Source organism: Dromaius novaehollandiae, chromosome W, assembly GCF_036370855.1.
Source record: "Dromaius novaehollandiae isolate bDroNov1 chromosome W, bDroNov1.hap1, whole genome shotgun sequence".
Lineage (NCBI taxonomy): Eukaryota > Metazoa > Chordata > Aves > Casuariiformes > Dromaiidae > Dromaius > Dromaius novaehollandiae.
In genome coordinates, this window is record NC_088130.1 from 6229363 (window position 1) to 6250582 (window position 21220).

General features: G+C 40.7%; 1 protein-coding gene across 9 annotated transcripts in view; it reads right to left on the reverse strand.

Moving 5' to 3' along the window:
- Positions 1-339: 339 nt before the first annotated feature.
- The window catches only part of LOC135323515 (zinc finger protein 462-like), a 117374-nt gene continuing 96493 nt past the window's right edge, over positions 340-21220 (reverse strand). For 8 of the 9 annotated variants that reach the window (XM_064500217.1, XM_064500215.1, XM_064500209.1 and 5 more), the window contains 6 exons: positions 19846-20107; positions 17563-17699; positions 8797-9020; positions 6299-6425; positions 2934-3048; positions 340-1736 (listed from right to left, as the gene is read on the reverse strand). In XM_064500217.1, the coding sequence (XP_064356287.1) occupies positions 1532-1736; positions 2934-3048; positions 6299-6425; positions 8797-9020; positions 17563-17699; positions 19846-20107 (1070 nt within the window). In that variant the 3' untranslated portion in view covers positions 340-1531. Of the gene's footprint in view, positions 1737-2933; positions 3049-6298; positions 6426-8796; positions 9021-17562; positions 17700-19845; positions 20108-21220 lie in introns of those variants that run through there. The other variant, XM_064500218.1, reaches the window with a different exon arrangement.

Genomic DNA, 21220 nt, shown 5'->3' on the forward strand with positions numbered 1-21220 from the left:
ACAATCAGAACATACCACGGGGTATCAGATCCTGTATTCCTTGTTCAGGCAAAATTCCTGCTGAGTTTGGTAGGCTTTCCACCCAAGAAAAAGTGCAGGATCAGCCACTAGGTATGTAGGTTCCTATTCATTCTATACTGCTCCCCTCATGCTAAAAGCTAAGGAGTAGGGGAAAAAAATAGTAACTCCCATCTTGAATCAAGTAAGAATAGTTCTCCAGGCTCAATGTAGTATGTAACTATTTCACCTCTGCTTACAAAAAGATGCAAGAACAGACATCACTTCCTCCCACCATATCAAAACAAAAAGTGTGCGCATGCGCGTGTACACACACACACACACACACACACCACATGTGTGTGTGGGGGGCTGCACAGCAGCAATCTTAACAGAAAGTTACTGGTGCAAGATATAGATGTTAATATGACAAGCAACAGAACGGTTATGAAGACCAACGTGTTTGGTCCACAAGCTGCATAGCTGTGCCGTAAGTTTGGTTCTTTAGTTAAAAAAAATTAAAACTTGTTATTTCTGCATGTTTAACGTTTAGAAAAATTATATGCACAAGAACTCTTTTCCCTGTCCCCCTCCCTTTTGGGAAAAAAAAAACCAAACAAACTCATTTTACATGAGAAAGTTAATTGTGTTATTTTTGTAACACCTCAAGTTGATAAGAAATAAACATATGGCAAACAAAACCACACAATCAGTCACATGAAATCTATCAAGTCCTAAAATTATAGTTGAATACTAACAAACAGCTTACCTGGAATAAAGGATGGCAACTCACAAACAGTTATCTAGAAATTAAAGTCAGTGTCTCTCTCTCTCTCTCTTTTTTTTTTTTTTTACTAAAATAATTAAAAAAAATCACAGTATTTTAAGAAATAAAACCCACAGTGGGATTTTAAGCACAATTTGTTTTCCTTTCTTTAAAACTTTTTTCTTTCTCCATTCACCACCTTGTCCAGCAGTCTCTCTACATTTAATCACAATGACAACAGGCAGTACTGACAAATGCAGAGATCTCCCTTCATTAATTTTGAGGTACTAGGAAACAGGTGGCTGTTTTAAGCAAAGCAGTTTCTGTTTTGTTTTTGTTTTCTTTTCTAAAGCAGTTGCATTCAGTCTGGAAAATCGTAATGTATTAAAATTAGAAAAACGCACTCAAATTTGTGCGTTGCAAAGTTCCCCCCCCCCCAATCCCACGCTCATGACGCTTCCGTTTGCAAACAATCTGAGTCTCCACTGCAAAGCACATTGTGTAATGTAGAGACACAGGGAGTTGCTTCATTAATCCAAGATGATGTAACTTCCCATTGTCATGATCCAGAAGAAAAGATGCAGTGATGTAATGGAGCCACTTATTCCATCATTTAAATAACTTTAATATACACACACTCACACAGGTACCAGTGCTTTGAAAATAGATCATTCAGTCTTAAAAGCAGCTTTGTTTCTTCCTTCTGCCCACCCTACCCCACCCCATTCATCACTGTTCAAGTAAGTTAATTAAAATCACACCAAATGCTTATTCATTTTTGGCCTCTGAGTTCTCTTGGAGAGGTTTGTCAGCAGCTACAATACTGACTGCAGTTTCATTGTTTTGGGAAAAGTCCACCACCATTTTCTCAATGCTTTCCTTTTCTTCTACTGGCAGTGTATTAACAGTCTTTTCTGTGTTCTCCTTCAGCTTGCTGTCCTCTCTGATCCCTCGCTTACTTTCATTCAGAGCCCTGAAATTCCAAGCAGCAGAAAATGGAAACCTTTACAATCCAAACATGCTTTGTGTACAAGGAAATAGGGAAAGAGAGTACTACTTTCTGCCAAACAGTTAACAAACCAATACATCTTATTAAAACTTGCAACATTTCAAGTACTCTTATTTAAACAGACAAGATAAGAAATAATACTTTCTCGTACCCTTTATCCCTCCACAGCCTAGCTACAATATTGCATTTGAATGTCTTCCACATGACAGTAATCCTGGCTGAGATCTCCTCTTTGAAGAAACTCTAGTCAGCAGACATCCATTCTATTGATCAGATCTTTGTCAAGAGAAGGAAAATGAATGTTCCAGAGATGCCTATCATTTCACAGCATAGACTGATATTTACGAGTGTGAAAGGCAAAGATCTTTGCTATTAACTTCACTATGTGCTTTTTGAGGAGAGAGCACTCTTATTGAGATTTTCCTTCCTTTGAAGGCCTTGACACTTCTCTGAGCATAATTCTTTGCACTGGCACTCCCAAGTTTAGTTGCAAGCATGCTAAAGAAAACTAATAAGGAAGAGAAAAAGACAAAACAAACCCAGATTCCATATAATTTGTTGCCATTTTCATGCTGCTCTACTGGCAAGCAAACATCAACAGTAGACTCAAGTAATGTTAATTTTGGGCCAACAAACTGGTATTCAGCTTGGAATGATGCTTAAGCTTTAGGATCACAGTTAAAAACATTTATGTGCTACATTTGGATTTGATAACACTAGATTTTAACTGCAAAATGGAGGGAATTTCTGGAGATGATCTGTATTCTTGAACCCCCTGACCATCTGTGGATTAAAGTTTCTTTCAGTTTGAGGTCTGATCTAGACCTGAAACTTGAAGGGTATTTGGATAGATGAAGAGATTCAGGTATAGGTCTAAAATCAACAGTTACCTTGGATTTCTGGGTTCCTGGATCAAACAGGACAAGCAGGAGCATCTAGTTGTGTAAATACATCTGAGAACTGTATCCAGCAATGCTTGTGGTAGACAGAATTCTTTCCTTGTTAGAATAATCTGTCATATCCCTGTATTTGCTTTCATTACAGTTTTTTTTTTTTTTTTTTTGGGGGGGGGGGGGGAGGGAATGGATGGCTAAATGCACAAAGATCTACCGTTACATTTGCATTTGGCTGTTAGTCAAAGTAGTCTGTAAACCAACTTACATGCCATGCCTCAGCACATGTCGTTCCCACTCAGAGCCCTCTGTAAACGATCGGCCACAGAACTCGCATGGAAAGCGCTTCTCTGGAGCTTTGCTGTCAGGAAACATCATAGAATCTGGGAGAGAACAAAATTATCTGTAAATTCATGAGCGTCAGGGCAGAAAAGGATCTTTATGATTATATTTTGATCTCCTCTGCTGCCCTTCAGGGAAAAAAAAGTATCCCTAAGAAGCAAAAAGATTTTCCCTTCAAATACTGTAGATATTTGTGAAAATGTCCCCCCCATCCTAAAAAGTCAAGGTGTGAAAATTCCATAACCACCAGTATGAGCAAAGGTCAATTAACTACAATATAGAAATGGGGGGGAGGGGGGGGGAAATGATGACTTTCAAAATAATGGAGTGCGCTTCCCATTTAGACACCTACATGAACAGACAAGGTTTTGTATGAATACCTAAAAGTGAACTGAGCTTCTCTGAAGTGACCAGGATTTCAAGAAGCTATAAAGGCATTCTGAGAAGTCCAAGCCCAGCTCACCCCCCATCCCCATTTACAACCCAGAACAACATATGAAGAGTCCCATCCTCCGTCTTAAGTCTGTTATATCTATTTGCAGCAATGTTTTATTGCTCCCTGTCCCTGTATTTGAACAAAATTACATAATGAAAGAAAAGGGATTTTGCTTTGTTTCAGTTCTTATATCTAATCACTTGGTTTCTTCACTCTCAAATTTACTCCATTCAAGATCAACCTATAAACTCGAAACTATCCGTTCACGCACTCTTCTCCATATGTAAGTTCTGTAAAGGTATTTTCGCTACATGTTTCTCACTGGCTGCCCTTTAATAAAGTTCTAGATGGAATCGTTCTTTACATCTTTTTTTTTTTTTTTTTATCCCCTCCATCCAGAAGAAACAACTCATTTCATATTTCTTAGCATCAGTAATTTACTATGTGGTTAAACATCAACAAAGCAAGGTCCCCTCCTGATATGAACAATGGAAAGAAAGTCAATGCCATTGGCTCAGTTTACATCCAGATCTGACCCCTACAGTTAATAACATATACATGGTACAAATTTATAAATACCACTGAAACACATTGTCCCTGTACCATTAGTCCAACACCTATGGAAGGTAGAAGCTTTGGAGGCAACAGCTGCTCTTCTGTGCAAGAACAAATCTAAAGTACAGTAGATAATAGGAAATTTATTCTGGGACTATGCAGAGAAGAGATACACACAAGAGAGCCTATTTTGCTCAAATGAATAGGGAGGATTTATACTTGTAACTCCCATTAACATTAACAAGGGCTAATCTAGTAAAACTGTTATCCCTTCAGAATATATTATATTCTCCCCTCCTACTTCCCTATGACTCCCTGATTAGTTTGGTTTCTAGGACTGCAAATTCAGACTGCCTCCCTGGAAGAGTAATCAGGCCCTGCACTTAACCTGGGACCTACAAAAGAGGGGTAACATATTGCATAGACACCTGACCTGCATTTTCCTGCATTACACACATGCACACTTATTTTTGTTAACTGCAGAAAAAAAAAACAGAAAAAGATTTATGTTTCTTTTAAGAGCAAGATATAAAGGTCAGTAAAGACAGACAGTCCTTCTGGGATGCAACTTCTAGCAAGAACAGTTGCTCTTTCCCTGGAGTATCTTGGACAAATAACTTAATCTTTTTCCACCCTCATCTTCTTCCTTCCAGGTCCATATATTTTCAGCTGCCCTTTACCAGCAACCAACCATTCCTTTCCATTCCCACCTGACATAGCAGTTCAGCTCTGCTAAGAAGGCATGCCCAACTCCTCCTTCTCCAAGAAGGAATAATGATTCTTTAGTCCAGCATTCCAACAGCCCATTCTTTGCAAGAATGCACCTGAAGTATAGCAGACATCAATCTTAAGCTGTGAATCTAGGCCACAGTTTGACTCACAGGAAGAAATCCTGGCTCTGCTGAAGTCATGGACTTCAGAGGGTTGAGCCTGCATTTCCTCCCAGACACTCAGAGATGACAGATATGCTCTAGGCAAATCCCACCTCCTGGTAACACCATGAAGACTAAAATCATCAAAAGCATCCAAGTGGTATAGGACATTACAATTTGGTGCAGTTTGAAAGCTGTGACAGCATTAGCCACTGCAACAGGCAATATTTAACAGCATAGGTATAGTCCTATGCTAATAGAGTGAAAAAGTTTCTGAATTGGAAGCAGCTTCTGAAAATCAACTAGAAGATTATGTTAACATGTGACTCTGCATCCAGCCACATAGCCATGTCTTCAGCACCTGCGTCAGTTGAATACTTGTAGACTACCACCATAAGGTGCAAGATACAACTTCACAAAAAATAACGTCAGTACAACTTGGACTTTTATAAAGGTAGATGGCATAAGCACTTTCCATATTTTATATCCAATCTAGTAAAAAAAAAAAAAATTTACAACTGACATTACTTGAAAAGGAGAAAAATTAACAACGGTCACTTCTAAAGGGAAGCCAGGAAAGAACAGCAGTGAAACACAATTTGGGAAATAAACATGATTTTTAGACCACCCATTTGAACAGTTAAATACAGTTATAAGTACATAGAAACTTGGCGACCTGCAGTCAGCATCAGGAGGTTGGGTGACCCCTGGAACCTGATGATCGGGCATGACAAGGCTCACTGCAGTTACTAGTTCAAATCAAGCTCCTTTTAGTAGTGAACAAGAGTTACAAACATTGTATTTCATTAATGAATTTATGCACCATAGATTGTGAGAATACATGGAGTATTCCACTCTCAGGAACAGATATTTGCACTAAATTGATTTTAATATTAAGTGCGAAAAATTAAACAAACACAAAAGCACACACACACACAAAACCCCCACAGTCCAATTCACCAAAGACTACCTTTCTTTTTCCCTACTCAACTAACCATCTGAACAATGAGTGTAAGCAAGCACATGGACTAGACTTACTTAAGTCAGTGAGATTATTCATAGATGTGAATTTAGGCACATACTTAAAGTGCACAATTTAACAGTGATTTGAAGGTAAGAAATGGAACTTCCCTGGCTTCAGAGTTGCCAACCAAAGTTACTGCAAAAGGGCCAATTCTCACAAAGGAGAGGGAAGGAATGCTTTGTAAGCACTAGGCAGGCAGTTAATAGTAACAGTAACAGCCCAAAAAGTCATGAGTATTAGAAACACAAGATTCTCCCAGGAAGTGTCTTGACAAAAGCTCTGTTTTGCCCTTACTGACATGCCTCTAAAGGAATCTGCTGTAGAGTCAACAGCTGACCTTGCTTGATGGAACTGGCAGGATCCATTACAGTATCCACCATCAAAGAAAAAGCAGCTATACTGACCTCTCTCTTCACTCTTGAGGCTTAACTCTTTTTCTTCCTCATCGCTGCTGGAGCTCTCTGTTTTTCCCTTCAATTGTTCCAGCTGATCCAAATTAACCCGTCCAACCAGCTCAAAATTACGACTCACCTTAGAAAGAAACAGTTTTGTCAACAACTAACACCATCACCAACTATTGAAAAAAAACAACCCACCAACAAAAACACCAACCACACACGCAAAACAAAATCCAACACACCCCGAAACCTATTTCTATAGCTACAGGCTGAAATGGGAAACTTATCAGGCATCTAAGTCAAATTAACATTCATTTCTCTTCAAACAGAATTATATTCACTGCTAATGATTCTTCTTTCCTGTTTTATACTGAATTTCTCCATTCTGCTTCTCAAAATGATCCTGTTATTCGAGAAGCCTCCCTCATTTTGAAGTGTTGAAAGTAAAAAATCCAAGCAGTTCTAAGCACTCTATGTTGTATCTCCCCTTTCATGGGAGTGTAAAACTGATGGATCGAACATCACTATTGCACACCATCACTACAGAAAAATCCTTTGTGAATGGTTTATTCAGCTTCATGCATAAAAGGATGTGTCCTTTACTAAGCGCATGGCTGCTGTGTGCCACATATACTTTCACTCATTAATAACAGGTTAATTTTCATTACAAAGGGCTGCAAAGTGCTTTGCAAAATGATTTACAGACTATAATGGGAACACTTCACCCAGAATTCAAATTTGGCTAAACCTTGGGTGAAATGCATCAGCTATTTAACAGCTCTCAGCAACACTATGTGAATAGCAGCTTAGGACAGGCAAGTCCACCATATCCAACAGAAACAGCAGGGGCAGTGTGTGGAAGATGACCAGGACACTAGGGCTAATGACAGTGCTCTCTGAGCCCACTGATCACTGCTGGGCCAGGATTTTGGATTCACCATGGAAAAAGACAGCCTTCTAGCAGCAAGGCATTGTGCCACTGAACCAGAGAGGATGGGGAGAGAGGAATGAGTGCAGTGCAACACTTCCTGCAAGATGCTGAATGAAATATCAACCCTCATTAGAAGGTGAATGAAAACACTTTAGGAGCATATAACTTAAGACAGTAGCATATCAGCAAATAGCAAGCTACCCTAAATGCAGCAGTGTGTTACTATCAGGTTCCTAGAATTGCTCAGTACAGAGCTGTGTTGAGGTGCTGTGACTTAACAAGTTACCCATTAGATTTAAACAAAAAAGGCCACATGCAAGGCACTTACTGTGACTCAGCTCATGCACAGGAACTCTTTAAGCTGCAGTAAGTCAACTGTGCACCTGAGCCCAGAGACTAGGCACAAATTAGCCAGATAACATTTATAAATGATGAAAGAAAGATAAGGGGGAAAATAACCCTTACTACTGGGAGTAATCACTGAAGGTTATTATTGTAGGGAAGGGAGACCGAAGCAGAGGGAAAATATTCCCAGCCTGATGCACTCAGTCAAAGGGATGGGAAATAGTGCTTCTTGGATCTCCCAGGACCCTTGCTGTGGTCACTGGGAGATGTGGAACATCTCAAGTACCAGCTAAACTGTAGAAAGATTCTTAAGTAGCAATAAGGAGCAATAAAGAAGGGAGACAAGCATAACAAACCAACATAAGTTCATAGTGTTCGATTTTAAAATGCAGTCAAATACTTTTTAAAGAGTAAAAAAGTTGCTGGTACTTTTTACACTCATTTTGTCAATATTATTTTTTTGGGGGTGGGGAAGCGTTATTCAGTCAACAAAGTGGGAACAAGTTTTTAGTGAGGAGTGGGCAGCTCAGCTCATGATAGCTGGAGTCAAAGAGCCCCCTCCTCACAAACTGTGACAAAAAATACTCTGTAAACATGCCTCAGTTCTAGAGTTTTGCTTCTCTCACAGTAACACGACTGAGAACTATAGAAATCCAAAGCTGACAGAAGTCTGTGGAAAGCTTTCTAGCGACTTCTCCAAGTATGAATCAGGTCTGCACTCAGGAAGTTCCACACGAACACCAAAGCAGCCTTAAATTAAGCAGTAAGTATAACAAGCTCCTATCTTTCCCTTTTTAAATGTAAACTGGAATATATTGCCCTGTGTTATTAAAATATGCATAGTATGTCACTTTACCCAAGTTGCCAGAGCAATCTTATGCTTTGGAATCTCCTACGTTTTAGAGGGGATAAATCACACAGCCTTAATGTTGTTTCATAACTTAAAAAGCCCTCACAATATCTAAAAATGCCTTTTCCAGATAATTGTACTGTATGTTGAATAGTCAGCAAATTCTGGTCAATATGAACAGCTTTAGAAACTCATGATCTTGAATTTCTGAAAAAATATAGAAGTTCAGAGAAATTGAAGTCCAGCACAGGAGCCTTCTTCAAATTTTGGAAGAAAACAAAAAAAGCAGGTTGGCTAATCAGAGCTGACATGCAAGTAAACTAGATATAGCATTTACAAGAAGTAGATTGCTACAAATTAAATCCCTTTGGATGTTACCTTGTGCTCATCTCGAAGATGAGCATCCAGCTCCTCTGTGTGTTTGGTCTCATAGTAGCAGAGTTGGCATTTGTAAGGTTTCAGTTCATTGTGCTTCTCTATGTGCTGCTGCAAGCTCTCATCACTGGAGCAGGTAAAGGTACACTTATCACAGCGGAAAACAACTCCCTGCAAGTATTTTGACAGTTTGGAACGGCAGACTTCAATGGGAACAACCCGCTCTTCTGTGGGGAGAGGGGAACATTTATTAAGTTTTAAGAAATAAAAACCATCAGGCAATGTGTCAACAGCTTGGAACATACCACCCATGCAAGAAACAGGATCTGCTATTTGTGTATGCAATCCTTCTACTAAGGACCTTGAGCTAAAACTGGACCAATGAAGAAACACAAGTAAATTCCCTTTCTATACAAATAGGGTTAATCCGACAAAATTACAAATGTAGGCGTCCTTATAAATGTAACCACTCATTAGGTGAACAGGGTGGGAAGAAGAGATTTGGGGCAGATAAGAATCCATTTGTGAGTTAGAATAGCAGAGCCTAAGAATATAAAAGCAGCCGTAAATCAGTTGGACCAAAAGTCCATTCTGGTTCAATACCTGACAGCAGCCAGTAACAGGTGCTTGAACTGTAACAGGGAGTATGTAGGGAGATTCCCAATGAGTCACCCTCCCAGCTTCTGACAATCAGAGCTGGTATCCTCACCACCGCATTGAAAGCTACTCATTGGGGGGAATGAGAGGTTGTGTAGGGCACAACCTTTCTTCTGAAGGTGGTTGTGCAGAGTTCAGCCAGGGGCAGAAACTTTCAATACACCCTCAGCTTTTTAAAAGTTAAGATTCAAAATCCACACATACATTTCATGCTTCCCACAATTCAGTTTATGCTACAAGCATGTACTGAAAATGATTGCACTGAGTTATGAAACTCTCTACTTCCTTCATCTCATGCAAAACACACACTTTTAATGGGGCAGCACAATTAATTTCAGTCTTTCTACAGAGCCAGAATCCTGATGTGTATAACACTCATCCACTGTGGTTCTCTGAGCTGTGCATGCAGGGGAAATCCCAAATTTGACCTTTCGGCAGAGGGTTACCAGAAGGTCCTCACTACAGCTTTTGTTACTCAACTGGCCTTTTCAACCAGAACACTGAAATTTAGTAATGTTATTCCTTATGGACTGCAGATTAAGGGAAGAGTTTGATCTTCCTCATGCAGGTCATCATTAATGACATCTTAAAACAAACAAACAAAAAATCTCAGGCCTGATTCTTAGAGGGTAAACATGAAGGGTAGGGGACTTCTGTGCATTGACACATCTCACAAAGGTATGAATCTGAGCCAATGGGCTCTTTTCTTTGGTAAAGAGAGTAATGTCATGTCCAAGGACAATTATAGGAATGCAAAGTCCCTTAATCTTTCTATAGGGAGGCAAGAGCTACAGAATTCATCCATTTGTCTTTGGCCAATGCATAACCCCCACTGCTCACGAGCCTAATTTTCCACAGTCCATCTAAATATTCCACCCTCAGTTTCTTCTCCTCCCTGTCCTCCCCCTTTTTTTGAACATGGAAGTTATCCTACCTCAGAACTTTCTCTTTGTCCCCTTAAAAAAGTGGAAGTTTCCCCCAAAGCTATACCTGAGTGAGACCCTGAAAACCTGTGGTTCATTTATAGCTAAAGAAGCTGTTGTAAAAAATGCTAAGTTGTGTCCATTCAGGGTCAAGGGAGAAAAGCTGGGGGGGGGGGGGGTGCATGCTAAGAGATAACAGGATTTAAAGCTGTGATTCTGGAAGCATAAGATGACTATTTTAAAAGGTTTTTACAGCTCTGTGCAGTTGGGATTCCCTGAAATAAGGTAGCTTGTTTTGAAAAGTGAAAAAAGTCCCAATAAAAAGTTTTTAAAAGAGAAACACTATTTAAAGCATTTGAAAATTAGATTTTCCTCTAGCATATGGCACATATTAAAAAACACTAAAGCAGGGGATGGTATAAAAGGTTTTATCCACCACTTTGGAGCAATGCAGCTTTTCCTAATTCACATCAGTAAAACCTATCATCTCACAATCAACCCCCCCCCCCCCCCCCCCAAAATCACAGGCAACACAACAACATGAGAAAAGCAAAATAAATATATATACAGCAATTTTAGCCTGAAGGATTTCACTTTCATAAGTTAACTGTCAGGGCCCTGAGGGCACTAATAGGCCTTAACAGCACTGAACAGCCTCACCTGGGGCCTCCACCCACCCCCTGCCCATGGGCCCAGGAGCCCCATTTAAGCTCAGCCCTGGGTTTTCAATCCCTGAGCTATGTTGGAGAAATAGTGCTCTCCTGCTCAGCCACAGCCTGTCCTTGGCTATGGACCCTGTTGATCCAGACCCCCAACCCATGGACTGACTTCCCAGCTTGATCTCAAACCTGCCTCGTTACCAAAACTTGCCTGATGATCTAGACTCTTGGTTGAACCTGGCTATGATCTCTGGGTACTGTGAGATCAGGCCCTGGCTGCTGGTCATGCTATCCCCCTCTGTTCCTAGCCCTTAGGAAACAGCTGGCCCTCACTGCTCACTGACAATAACAACTCAAAACTTATACATGCACGTATTCATGTCAGTGAGCTTCCTTCAAGCAATGACCTTGGAACTTGCAGAGTGATTTGAATCCAGAACCTCATATTTCACAAGGTGATGCTCTAATCTATGACCATACTAATAGTTGTTTCTCATCCCTACAACATTCTCTATATTTGGCTACTCATTTAGACACACTTATTATATCTCAGCAACTGACAAAATTACAACAAACTGTGAACCTTATCTACAAACTGCAAAATTTAACTTCTGCTTCTGTGCACAACCTTCTTCAAAGTTCAGCAGTGCCTACAAAAAGACTACCATACCTGCATCATAAAAAGATGACACACTGTGAAACAGTTTATCAAAAGTGATAAAGGGGGAAAAAAGCACCCCAAAAGCATCATCTCTGAAGAAATTCAGTCCTTGCTTTAGACTGAAACATTTGGGCTAATTCTAATACAGATCTGAGATTAAATGGAAAAGCCATTACTACACTAGATACTTATAGTATATGACCCTATAGTCAAAGCAGGCATATATGTTTTGCTCACAACATAAAAAAGGCTATAACATGTTAAAGTGCTTAATTCAGAATCACAGAATGGTTGAGGTTGGAAAGGACCTCTGGAGATCATCTGGTCCAACCCCCCTGCTCAAGCAGGGTCACCTAGAGCAGGTTGCCCAGGACCCTGTCCAATCACGTTTTGACTGTCTCCAAGGATGGAGACTCCACAACCTTTCTGGGCAACCTCTTTCAGTGCTCAGTCACCCTCACAGGAAAAAAGTTTTTCCTTATGGTCAGACAGAACTTCCTGTGTTTCGGTTTGTGCCTGTTGCCTCTCGTCCTATCACTGGGCACCACTGAAAAGAGTCTGGCCCCATCCTCTTTAGACCCTCCCTTCAGATATTTATACCCATTGATAAGATCCCCCCTCAGCCTTCTCTTCTCCAGGCTGAACAGTCCCAGCTCTTTCAGCCTTTCCTCATAGGAGAGATGCTCCAGTCCCTTAATCATCTTAGTAGGCCTTTGCTGTACTAACTTCAGCAGGTTCATGTGTTTCTTGTACTGGGGAGCCCAGAACTGGACACAATACTCCAGATGTGGCCTCACCAGGGCTGAGTAGAGGGGAAGGATCACCTCCCCGACCTGCTGGCAATACCCTTCCTAATGCAGCCCAGGATGCTGTTGGCTGCCTTTGCCACGAGGATGCATTGCTGGCTCATGGTCAACTTGTTGTCCACCAGGACCCCAGGTCCCTCTCTGCAAAGCTGCTCTCCAGCAGGTAGGCCCCCAGCATGTACTGTTGCATGGGGATATTCCTCCCCAGGTGCAGGACTTTGCACTTCCCTTTGTGGAACTGCATGAGGTTCCTCTCTGCCCATTTCTCCAGCCTGTCCAGGTCCCTCTGAATAGCAGCGTAACCATCTGGTATATCAGCCACTCCTCCCAGTTTTCTATCATCTGCAAATTTGCTGAAGGTGCATCCAGGTCATTAATGAAGATGTTAAACAGTATTGGCCCCGGTATCAACCCCTGGGGGATGCCACTAGTGACTGGCCTCCAGCTGGACTTCATGCCACTGATCATAACCCTCTGAGCCCAGCAGTTAAGCCAGTTCTCAATCCACCTCACTGTCCACTTCTCTAGCCTGTACTTCATCAGCTTGTCTATGAGGATGTGATGGGAGAAAGTGTCAAACGTCTTATTAAAGTCAAGGTACAGAACATCTGCTGCTCTCCCCTAATTGTAAAGGAAAATCTTTACTCAACAACAGGCCATAGCATGCACAAGTTATTTCCTCCCCTTATATGTGAGCCAAGTACAAACAAAGCAGATCAGGTTAAGAAAGCAGTCCTACTACTAGGCATAGACAAATTATTCAATAATATAGGTTGTTTGTACATGTGCGATTTTGCTTGTAACCAACATACATCTAATGTACAACCACAGAACTGGAACATCTACATTCCACTAGTTGAGAACAAGGAGAGCACAGGTATTCTGCAGGTATCAATCAAGTCATCTGTGCACAGGATAGGATCACCAACATCTGTATACAAGGAATTAAGACATGCAACAATGAAGGCTTTGGGGAGGTAGATTAATGGTTCTGAAAATTTGACCCTTTTATATGAAAGTTACTATTCCAGAGGAATGGATGCCATTTCTATGAAAAGGAAGGACAAAACAATTATTTATACCAAGAAAAAAGTAAAATAATTTTAAAAGATGTCCTGGGAATCATAATCAAGGAGCTCTACTATTGATCTTGGTGAGTTGCATTCAGCACTGGAAAAATATCAAGGCATTTCATAAAAGGATGGGAAAATTTGTCAGAAAGGATAATAAAACCAATTGTACTGCCTGGACTAAATAAAAGGCCAACAGCTCTGCTGGGCACGGAGCAGGAGTTCACAGTCTATTATGGAACTTCCAAGAGCTCACAAGATTTGCCTGTCATGAAGACCAAGAAGAACTCAAGAGCCAAATTTTACAAAAAAAAAACAAAAAACAAAAAAAAGAATTTACAAATTTTACAAAGCCACTGACTTTGTAAATCTTACACGCACTCCTTGCTTCAGCCCACAAAGGGTAAATTATGCTTGACCAAGCTGATTGTCTTCTATGACAAAACAACTTGCTCAGTGGATGAGGGGAGAGCTGTGGGCATCATCTACCTTTATTTTAGCAAGGAGTTTGACACAGTCTCCCACAACATCCTTGTTGACAAGCTGGTAAGATTTGGACTGGACAGATGGACCATAAGATGGGTGGAAAACTAGCTAAACTGATGACCTCAAAGGGTGGTAGTTAATGGCTCAAAGTAAGACTGGCAGCTGGTCAGGAGTGGAGTTCCTTACGGGTTGATACTGGGTCTGATGCTATTCAATATCTTTATAAACAATCTGGATGACAGTATTGAATGCACCCTCACCAAGTTTGCAGACAACACCTAACTAGGAGGAGAGAGAGATACGCCAGAAGGAAGAGCCACTGTATAGCGAGATCTCAACAGTCTGGAAGTTTGGGCCAACAAGAATTGCATGAGGTTTAATGAAGATAAATGTCAAGTCCCACACCTGGGACGGAATAATCCCAAGCAGCAGTACAGGCTGTGGTCTAACTGGCTAGGGTGGAGCTCTGCTGAAAAGGATCTGGGGGTCCTGGTGAGCAGCAAGCTCAACATGAGACAGCAGTGTTCCCTGGTAGCAATGAAGGCAAACCATGTCCTGGACTGCATCAGCAAGAGCATAGTCAGCAGAACAATGGATGTAATTGTTATATGGCACTTGTTAGGCCACACTTGGAATACTGTGTCCAGTTTTGGTCTCCCCATTTCAAGAGAGAGAGATTGAAAAATTGGAGAGGGTCCAGCAGAGAGCCACCAAGCTGATTAGAGGGTTGGAGAACCTGACACATGAAGGAAGGTTGAAGGAATTGGGTTTATTCGGCCTAGAGAAGACAAGATTTAGTGGGGATCTAATCACAGTCTTCCAATACCTAAAAGGTAGTTATAGAGAAGATGGAGGTACTCTCTTCACAAGGATGCATGGTGATAGGACAAGAGGTAACGGGCACGAGTTGCTTCAAGGGAAATTCTGTCTGGAAGAAAAAAAAAATCTTCACTGTCAGAACAATTAAATATTGGAATAGGTTGCCCAGAGAAGTGGTGGAATCTTCCTCACAGGAAATATTCAAGACTAGGCTTGGCAGGGCCCTGAATAACCTAATCTAAGGTCCTGCTTTCAACAGACGGTTGGACCAGATGATCTCCAGAGGTCCCTTCCAACCTAGACTTTTTAAATCACTTATGATGATGAGGAACTGACTGAGCAGAGTAGGTGACACATGACAGAAGGCTCTCAGAGGCAGACTGACAACGTTCTGCTGGCCATAACCCTTAATGGGAAGCATACTCGTTGCCTGAACTTTTCTCTCAAGCCATCCAACCCTCTAGCTCATAATGCTGTAGCCCAGTAACAGTCAACTTCTGTAGGCATTCACTAAGAGGCAAATAGAGTCTTCATTTCAACTACATGCTGCCAAATCAGGGACTTGGGATGCCACCATTTTGAAAGTTATAATGTAAGAGCTAGAGATCTATAATTTTTTTTGTTTTGCTTGGTTTTATTTTATTTTATTTTATTGCATAGGAGAGAAGATAATACACAAAATGGATCAAAACCTTCACTCTTCTGATTTTACACAATGTACTGCTCCCTCTACCTGGAAAACAAATATGCTTAGACTACAGCTTGAGACTATGTCCTTGTTTTATCAATATAATAGCTACAAGCAAGGAAGGCTATCTCAGACTATGTACAACATCTGTCAGTCCTGTTCACACAACAGCACCTCCTTTCTTTGCACATTAAACTCCATCAAAATCCTCTGCTTTAGCTACCACAATTAGACACAACAATAGGTTTTCATCTGGATATATACACTAGAAAGAAGAACATTAAGAAAGGACCCTGCTTCCTTTATGGCCTAAGTGCTGCATGCCTGAGAAAAATCCTTGTCCTTCCCTCAGGGGCCTCTAAAACTCTTTAGAGGCTAAATCTTGATTTGCATTAAAGCCTCTTTATTCTGTTTTACCTCCCCCACCACTCTAGTGAGTGTATAATCACATCCCTTGCTACTACGATTTTGTTTCAGCAGCACAAGGGCTCAAGGTTGCTTTGTGCAACTGAAGCTACAGCTATACAAAGGAACAGATCCACAGCATCACATACTCAGGAGGTAACCAGCCCTGCTTCCTAGCATTTGGTCAGAAAGCTCCGTAAAGCCAGCACAACTGCTTGAACTCATGAAGTGCTACTCCACTGTTGCAACTTGACATTCTCAGTATGAAGATAACTACCTCTGCTGGAAGTTTTCCTAACTAGGCCCAGCAAGATCTCCCTCTATCTGTTTATCTACATTTAAAGTGTCAGACCTTCTCCACTTGATCTCAGGCACAACCACAAACCAGAGAACAGTCAGTCTCATGAGATGCGCCTAGCTAGTATATGGAATCCCAGGGTTCCCCCCACAGAACTTCCAAACCCACCTTTTCTCCAAAGAGGAGTAATCCTGGAGCATACCCTGAAGCTGGACAAAATCCGACACTGTGACACCTTCAAGGACAAGCCCACACCTAAGTAAAAGTACCTGCTGAACCCTTACACTCAATAAGGCAGCTTTGTTATATGTCTTTTGAGTCCCTGAACAGTCCTTAGCCTTTTTCCCAAATGCTTCTTCGAAATAGCCTTTCCAGCAGACAGAAGTTTGTATGAACTAGGTCTACCTCACTGCTTTGTTACAGGAAGGACCCGAAGCAACCAGCATTGGAAAGTGGAATGCTACAAGGAATTATGACAGTGCTTGCAGCACCAGAAGCTCCTCCAAGAAAAAGAATGGCATGTGAAACTTGTGTTTGCTCACCAGCAATACCCTACTGTAAAACTCTGGCCAACCTGCAAGCAGGCAGAGTACCATCCCAACACATGGGTTTGAATTTCAGCAGCCAACAGACTATCTACAAGCATCGAGTGTGATAGCTGTGGGTAGGAATCCCAGCCCAGAGAGCCCCAAAAGATGTCTCTTCTGAGCTTGCAAGCCTGTGGTTAATAGAATAGGAATCCCTAATCCTGCTTTTAGCTGAGTTAAAAGAAAAAGGGGAGGAGGGAGGGGAAGAGTCTTAAAGAAAAACAAAAAACAAAAAGCCCACTAATTTTGTTTTGCTCCTAAGAACAGGTGAGGAGCATGTCATGAAGAGAAATTTCAAGCAAGCAGTCAAGGGATATTTTTAAGCCTCTATAGTTGATGCATCTTACCAGTGTTTAGGATAGCAAGCACTTTAGAAACACATACATTGGAAACCACACTGTTGTAAATTAGTATAACTCTTGCTAAACAGGTGCTTGATGACTGTTAACCTGTCTAGAGGAAAAGCTTAAAAAGAATTTTAAATCTACCCTGCTTCTACCAACTTCATTGGTTAACTTTTTATTTCACAGGAAAGAAATAAGATGTACTGTTTAAAAACAAAACAAAAGATACCGAAGGCCTGATGATCTAGTCAACATATTTGCGCTCACATACAGAGAAGAGAAAACTTAAAGGAACCAATCTGAAAGAGAGGGGTACCGTTCAGCATTCTCTTTATCAGATATAGTTACATACAGGGACGTCTTTACCTCTGTGCAGAACTATATGATCAATCATGTTACGTTTGTATTTGGTGTGATATAGACAAAGAGGACAGCGAAGATCTTTGGGTCCTTCCTCAGGAACTGCCGAATGCCCAGCTTCCACGTGCATAGTAAAAGCAGATCTGTGAAACGGGAGGGAGACATGGAAGCGGTCAGAAGAGGTGTGTATGGAATGCTGAAGTGTCACAGCTCTATTACAGAAGTGCTGTGTAAAATGGTACAGATACCACTAGCCTTGTCTTCATAAAGCCACATGGCATTTCAGCAGGACTACTCACATGAATATCACATGAGCATAGGTATTTGCAGGCTTGCATCCCTAATTAACTCTCACACATTCTGACAAGATATTCTTTTGCAGCAGTTGCTCTATAGTCACATTGCTATAGTTAGGCAAAAGTATTTCCATCTTTTGTGCTCGTTATTTGTCTGTCTTTGTACATAGAAGATTTCAACCCAAAGAGTACATTTTAGCAAGTTGAGTAAAATCCTTTCAACTGTCCTGGACTTCTGAGAGTGAAGAAAGACTTATTTCTGATGGCAAAAAACATCCTCAACGACCTCTCTCTCTGTAGGAGTAGCCCCACAACAGCTGAAACATTCAGATTTGAGATATGAAATAGACTTGCATTCACGGTAAGTTTGGCACTGAGTAGATCTGTTTGAAAGCCTCAATTATGAGAATCTGAAAATGCAAGACTGATAATACGCCACAAATGAACAGTACTTTTGCACAACAAATCTCATTGTACCATTAGCTGCATACTTACAAGATGCAAGAGACATGCATGTAGAGAAAATTAACTATGCACCTATCAAACCACAAGCCCAAGTACTGAAATGAGAGGTGTTTGTAAACTTGGGGGACTTTTCCTGGGGTAGTGGTAAAGCTTACAAGAGCTAAGCAGCTTGCTGCATTAAATTACAGAATTTAAAGTCCCTTTGAAGTTCTCCAAGTCTGTTAGCTTGAACACAAAACAATTTACTCACACAATTGGCTTTGGGCCTGATCCAATGGTCATTGAAGTCAACAGGTGCATTTTTATCAACTTCAGTGGATGCTTTCATGTGTTTAATTCTCTATGGTGACTGGAAGTTGTTTTTTGATTTTTGTTGATTTTTTAAGAAAGACTACATGTGCACTCTGTACTTTTTAAGAGGAAAGACCTAAACCCAGAAAGTTTGAGACACCACAATAAAGAACACAACTCCTTTTATATAACTATGAACATATTTAATTACAGCTTGATTTAAGGCAATTTTGTTTCATCCTGGTAGGAGAAAAGGGCAATAGGAAAATGTGAAAAGATACATTGGACCTGGCAACAGTTGGAAATGTTTAAGACAAATAGTAATCTGGAATTAAGGCTTAAACAGCAAGTTATACCATATAACCAGCAAGAAGCTGAAGCAGCAAAGCCTGATCCCTTATAGATCTATAACTTGAGGCTGGTCTTGTATGGAGTCTCTCATGTCTAATAGGAAAGGCTGAGCACAACCCCAACAGAACCTCTCTCCTTTACCCAACCACACTACCTATTTTCACAGATCTCCTAAGAACATAATAGCTTTGAGACCTCAAATGTCAGCTAAGGGGGTTATGACTGAGGGTTCAAAATATCAGAAGGAAACTGAGAAACAGCACAACTGCATAAATCTTTTTTTCCTTAGGGAACATGGCTAAACACACACACACACACATAAAGACAACTGGGACTTTACATTTTGCAATTTTTAATTGGATTTGCTGAAATGTTTCTATATGCTATCAGGCACTTTGGACTATGCTTTGAATTTCAGCCAGATAAGCTTGGGGGGGATAAAATTATGAGAGGTTTCTTCAGAGAGGGAATATAAACTCTGCTATCTCCCTAGAACATTTGACTGCCCCATGCTTCAAGCTAATTGCTCCAAAAATACGCCTTAGTTTTGGAGAGGAAAGCCCTCACACTTGATGGTGAAGACCAGCCTCTAATTACTAACTGTGAGGGAAAAAATCATTCCCTGTACTATTTCCTGTAGCGAGAACAATCTACTGCAAGGGTTTCTTGTGCTTTTCTCTTCAGCAGATGGTACTGGCTGTTGCAGGAGTGAAGAAAAAGGATTACATGGATGCTGCTATGATCTGGCATGGCAATTCCTATGTTTCTCTCCCTGGTCACCACTGGTCATGTTTTTCTTAGCTACAGCCAGTTCTCAAAGATTTCAGAAGTGCTACAAAAAAAATCCCCTTACAAGTTCAGTTTATCTGTTTTGCACAATACTTACTTAAAGCCTGTATAAAAGGAACAATCTTTGCACTTGAAGAGTTTCTTCCCTCCATGCTTGTCACGGTAATGACGCCGAATGCTTTGTATATAACCCGAGGAGAATTCACAAAATTCACAGTTAAGGATAGCTTCTGTTTTTTCCACTCCTGCAGCACTCCCGGAAAGTGGGATTGGGCTGATGTTATTGTTCCTGGCCAGAGCTGCAGACTGGTAGTGGTTCAACTGTTGCTGAACATCAGGAGGTTCTGAGTATGAAGAGTCTGTAGAGAAAGAGAGAAAGTTGTTATTCCAGGTGGGCCAACGAAATTTTAAAAGGTACTGCTCCAGCTCTTATCAACTTTAACAGAAATTTGATCAAGCCTTCAATTATGAAACCCACAGACAGCCTTCTGAAGGGATAAGGAAGAGGATTAGCATTTCTTCATTTAACCTAATTTGTATTCTACAATGTAAAAGGTGATCAGTTGAAATTAGGCTTTTTAAATCTGATTTGGGGAGGGAAAAGGGGGTGACAAGTTTAAGTTATAAGTGTCTTGAAACCAGACTCCTTTTTATACTACTTTTAATTTGTGATGGTAAAGCAGATTAATCATGGTGCTGAGTGCTCTTGCTGAATGTTTGATGCATAAATCAAACCAGATCTTCTCAGCTGTCTTGCACCAATTTACACCAGATGAAGATCTGGCACAGGATATATGAGCGTAACCTACTAAAGCCAGAAAGAAAAAGGAAATGGATACAATATTTCCCTCTTCTGAATTTCACGGAAAAAGACCTATTTTATATATACATAGATACACACCCCTTATACAACCCAACAGATGTTTGTCACACCATTTTAATGGCATTTAAAAAAACACAGTCTAGAGATGTTTCAGCACATAAACTGAAAACTAAAATACTTTATTTAAAAAAAGGGGGGGAGTCCATGAAACTTTCCCAGTACATTGTTTTGAATGTGGAAGTTAGGAACTCATCTACTTTGTCCTATATAATCCACAGCTGCTCGTGAATGGCACCAATGAAAGCAGACAAATAAAGTGCAGATGAATTTCAGTGCAACTTTCCTGAAAAGATGACAAAAGGCTTAAGCTTTTGGGGAAAGAAAAAGAAAAGATGATGGAAAAAAAGAAAAGAAGTCAGGATAGAAACTGTACCAGCCACCTCCTGCTTTGATGGGTACTTCATCTTCCAAAGTACAATTCCCTGAGGCTGGATATGTAAGAATTCTCTAACTCACATATCTGTTAGAAATTAATACCATCCATTCCAACCAACTAGTAAAGAGAAACAAAAGGCAAACAGGCCTATACAGCGCACAGTGTGTGGACTTTTCCATCTGTGTTCAAAAGAGTAAAATGCTTCCTTTTTCT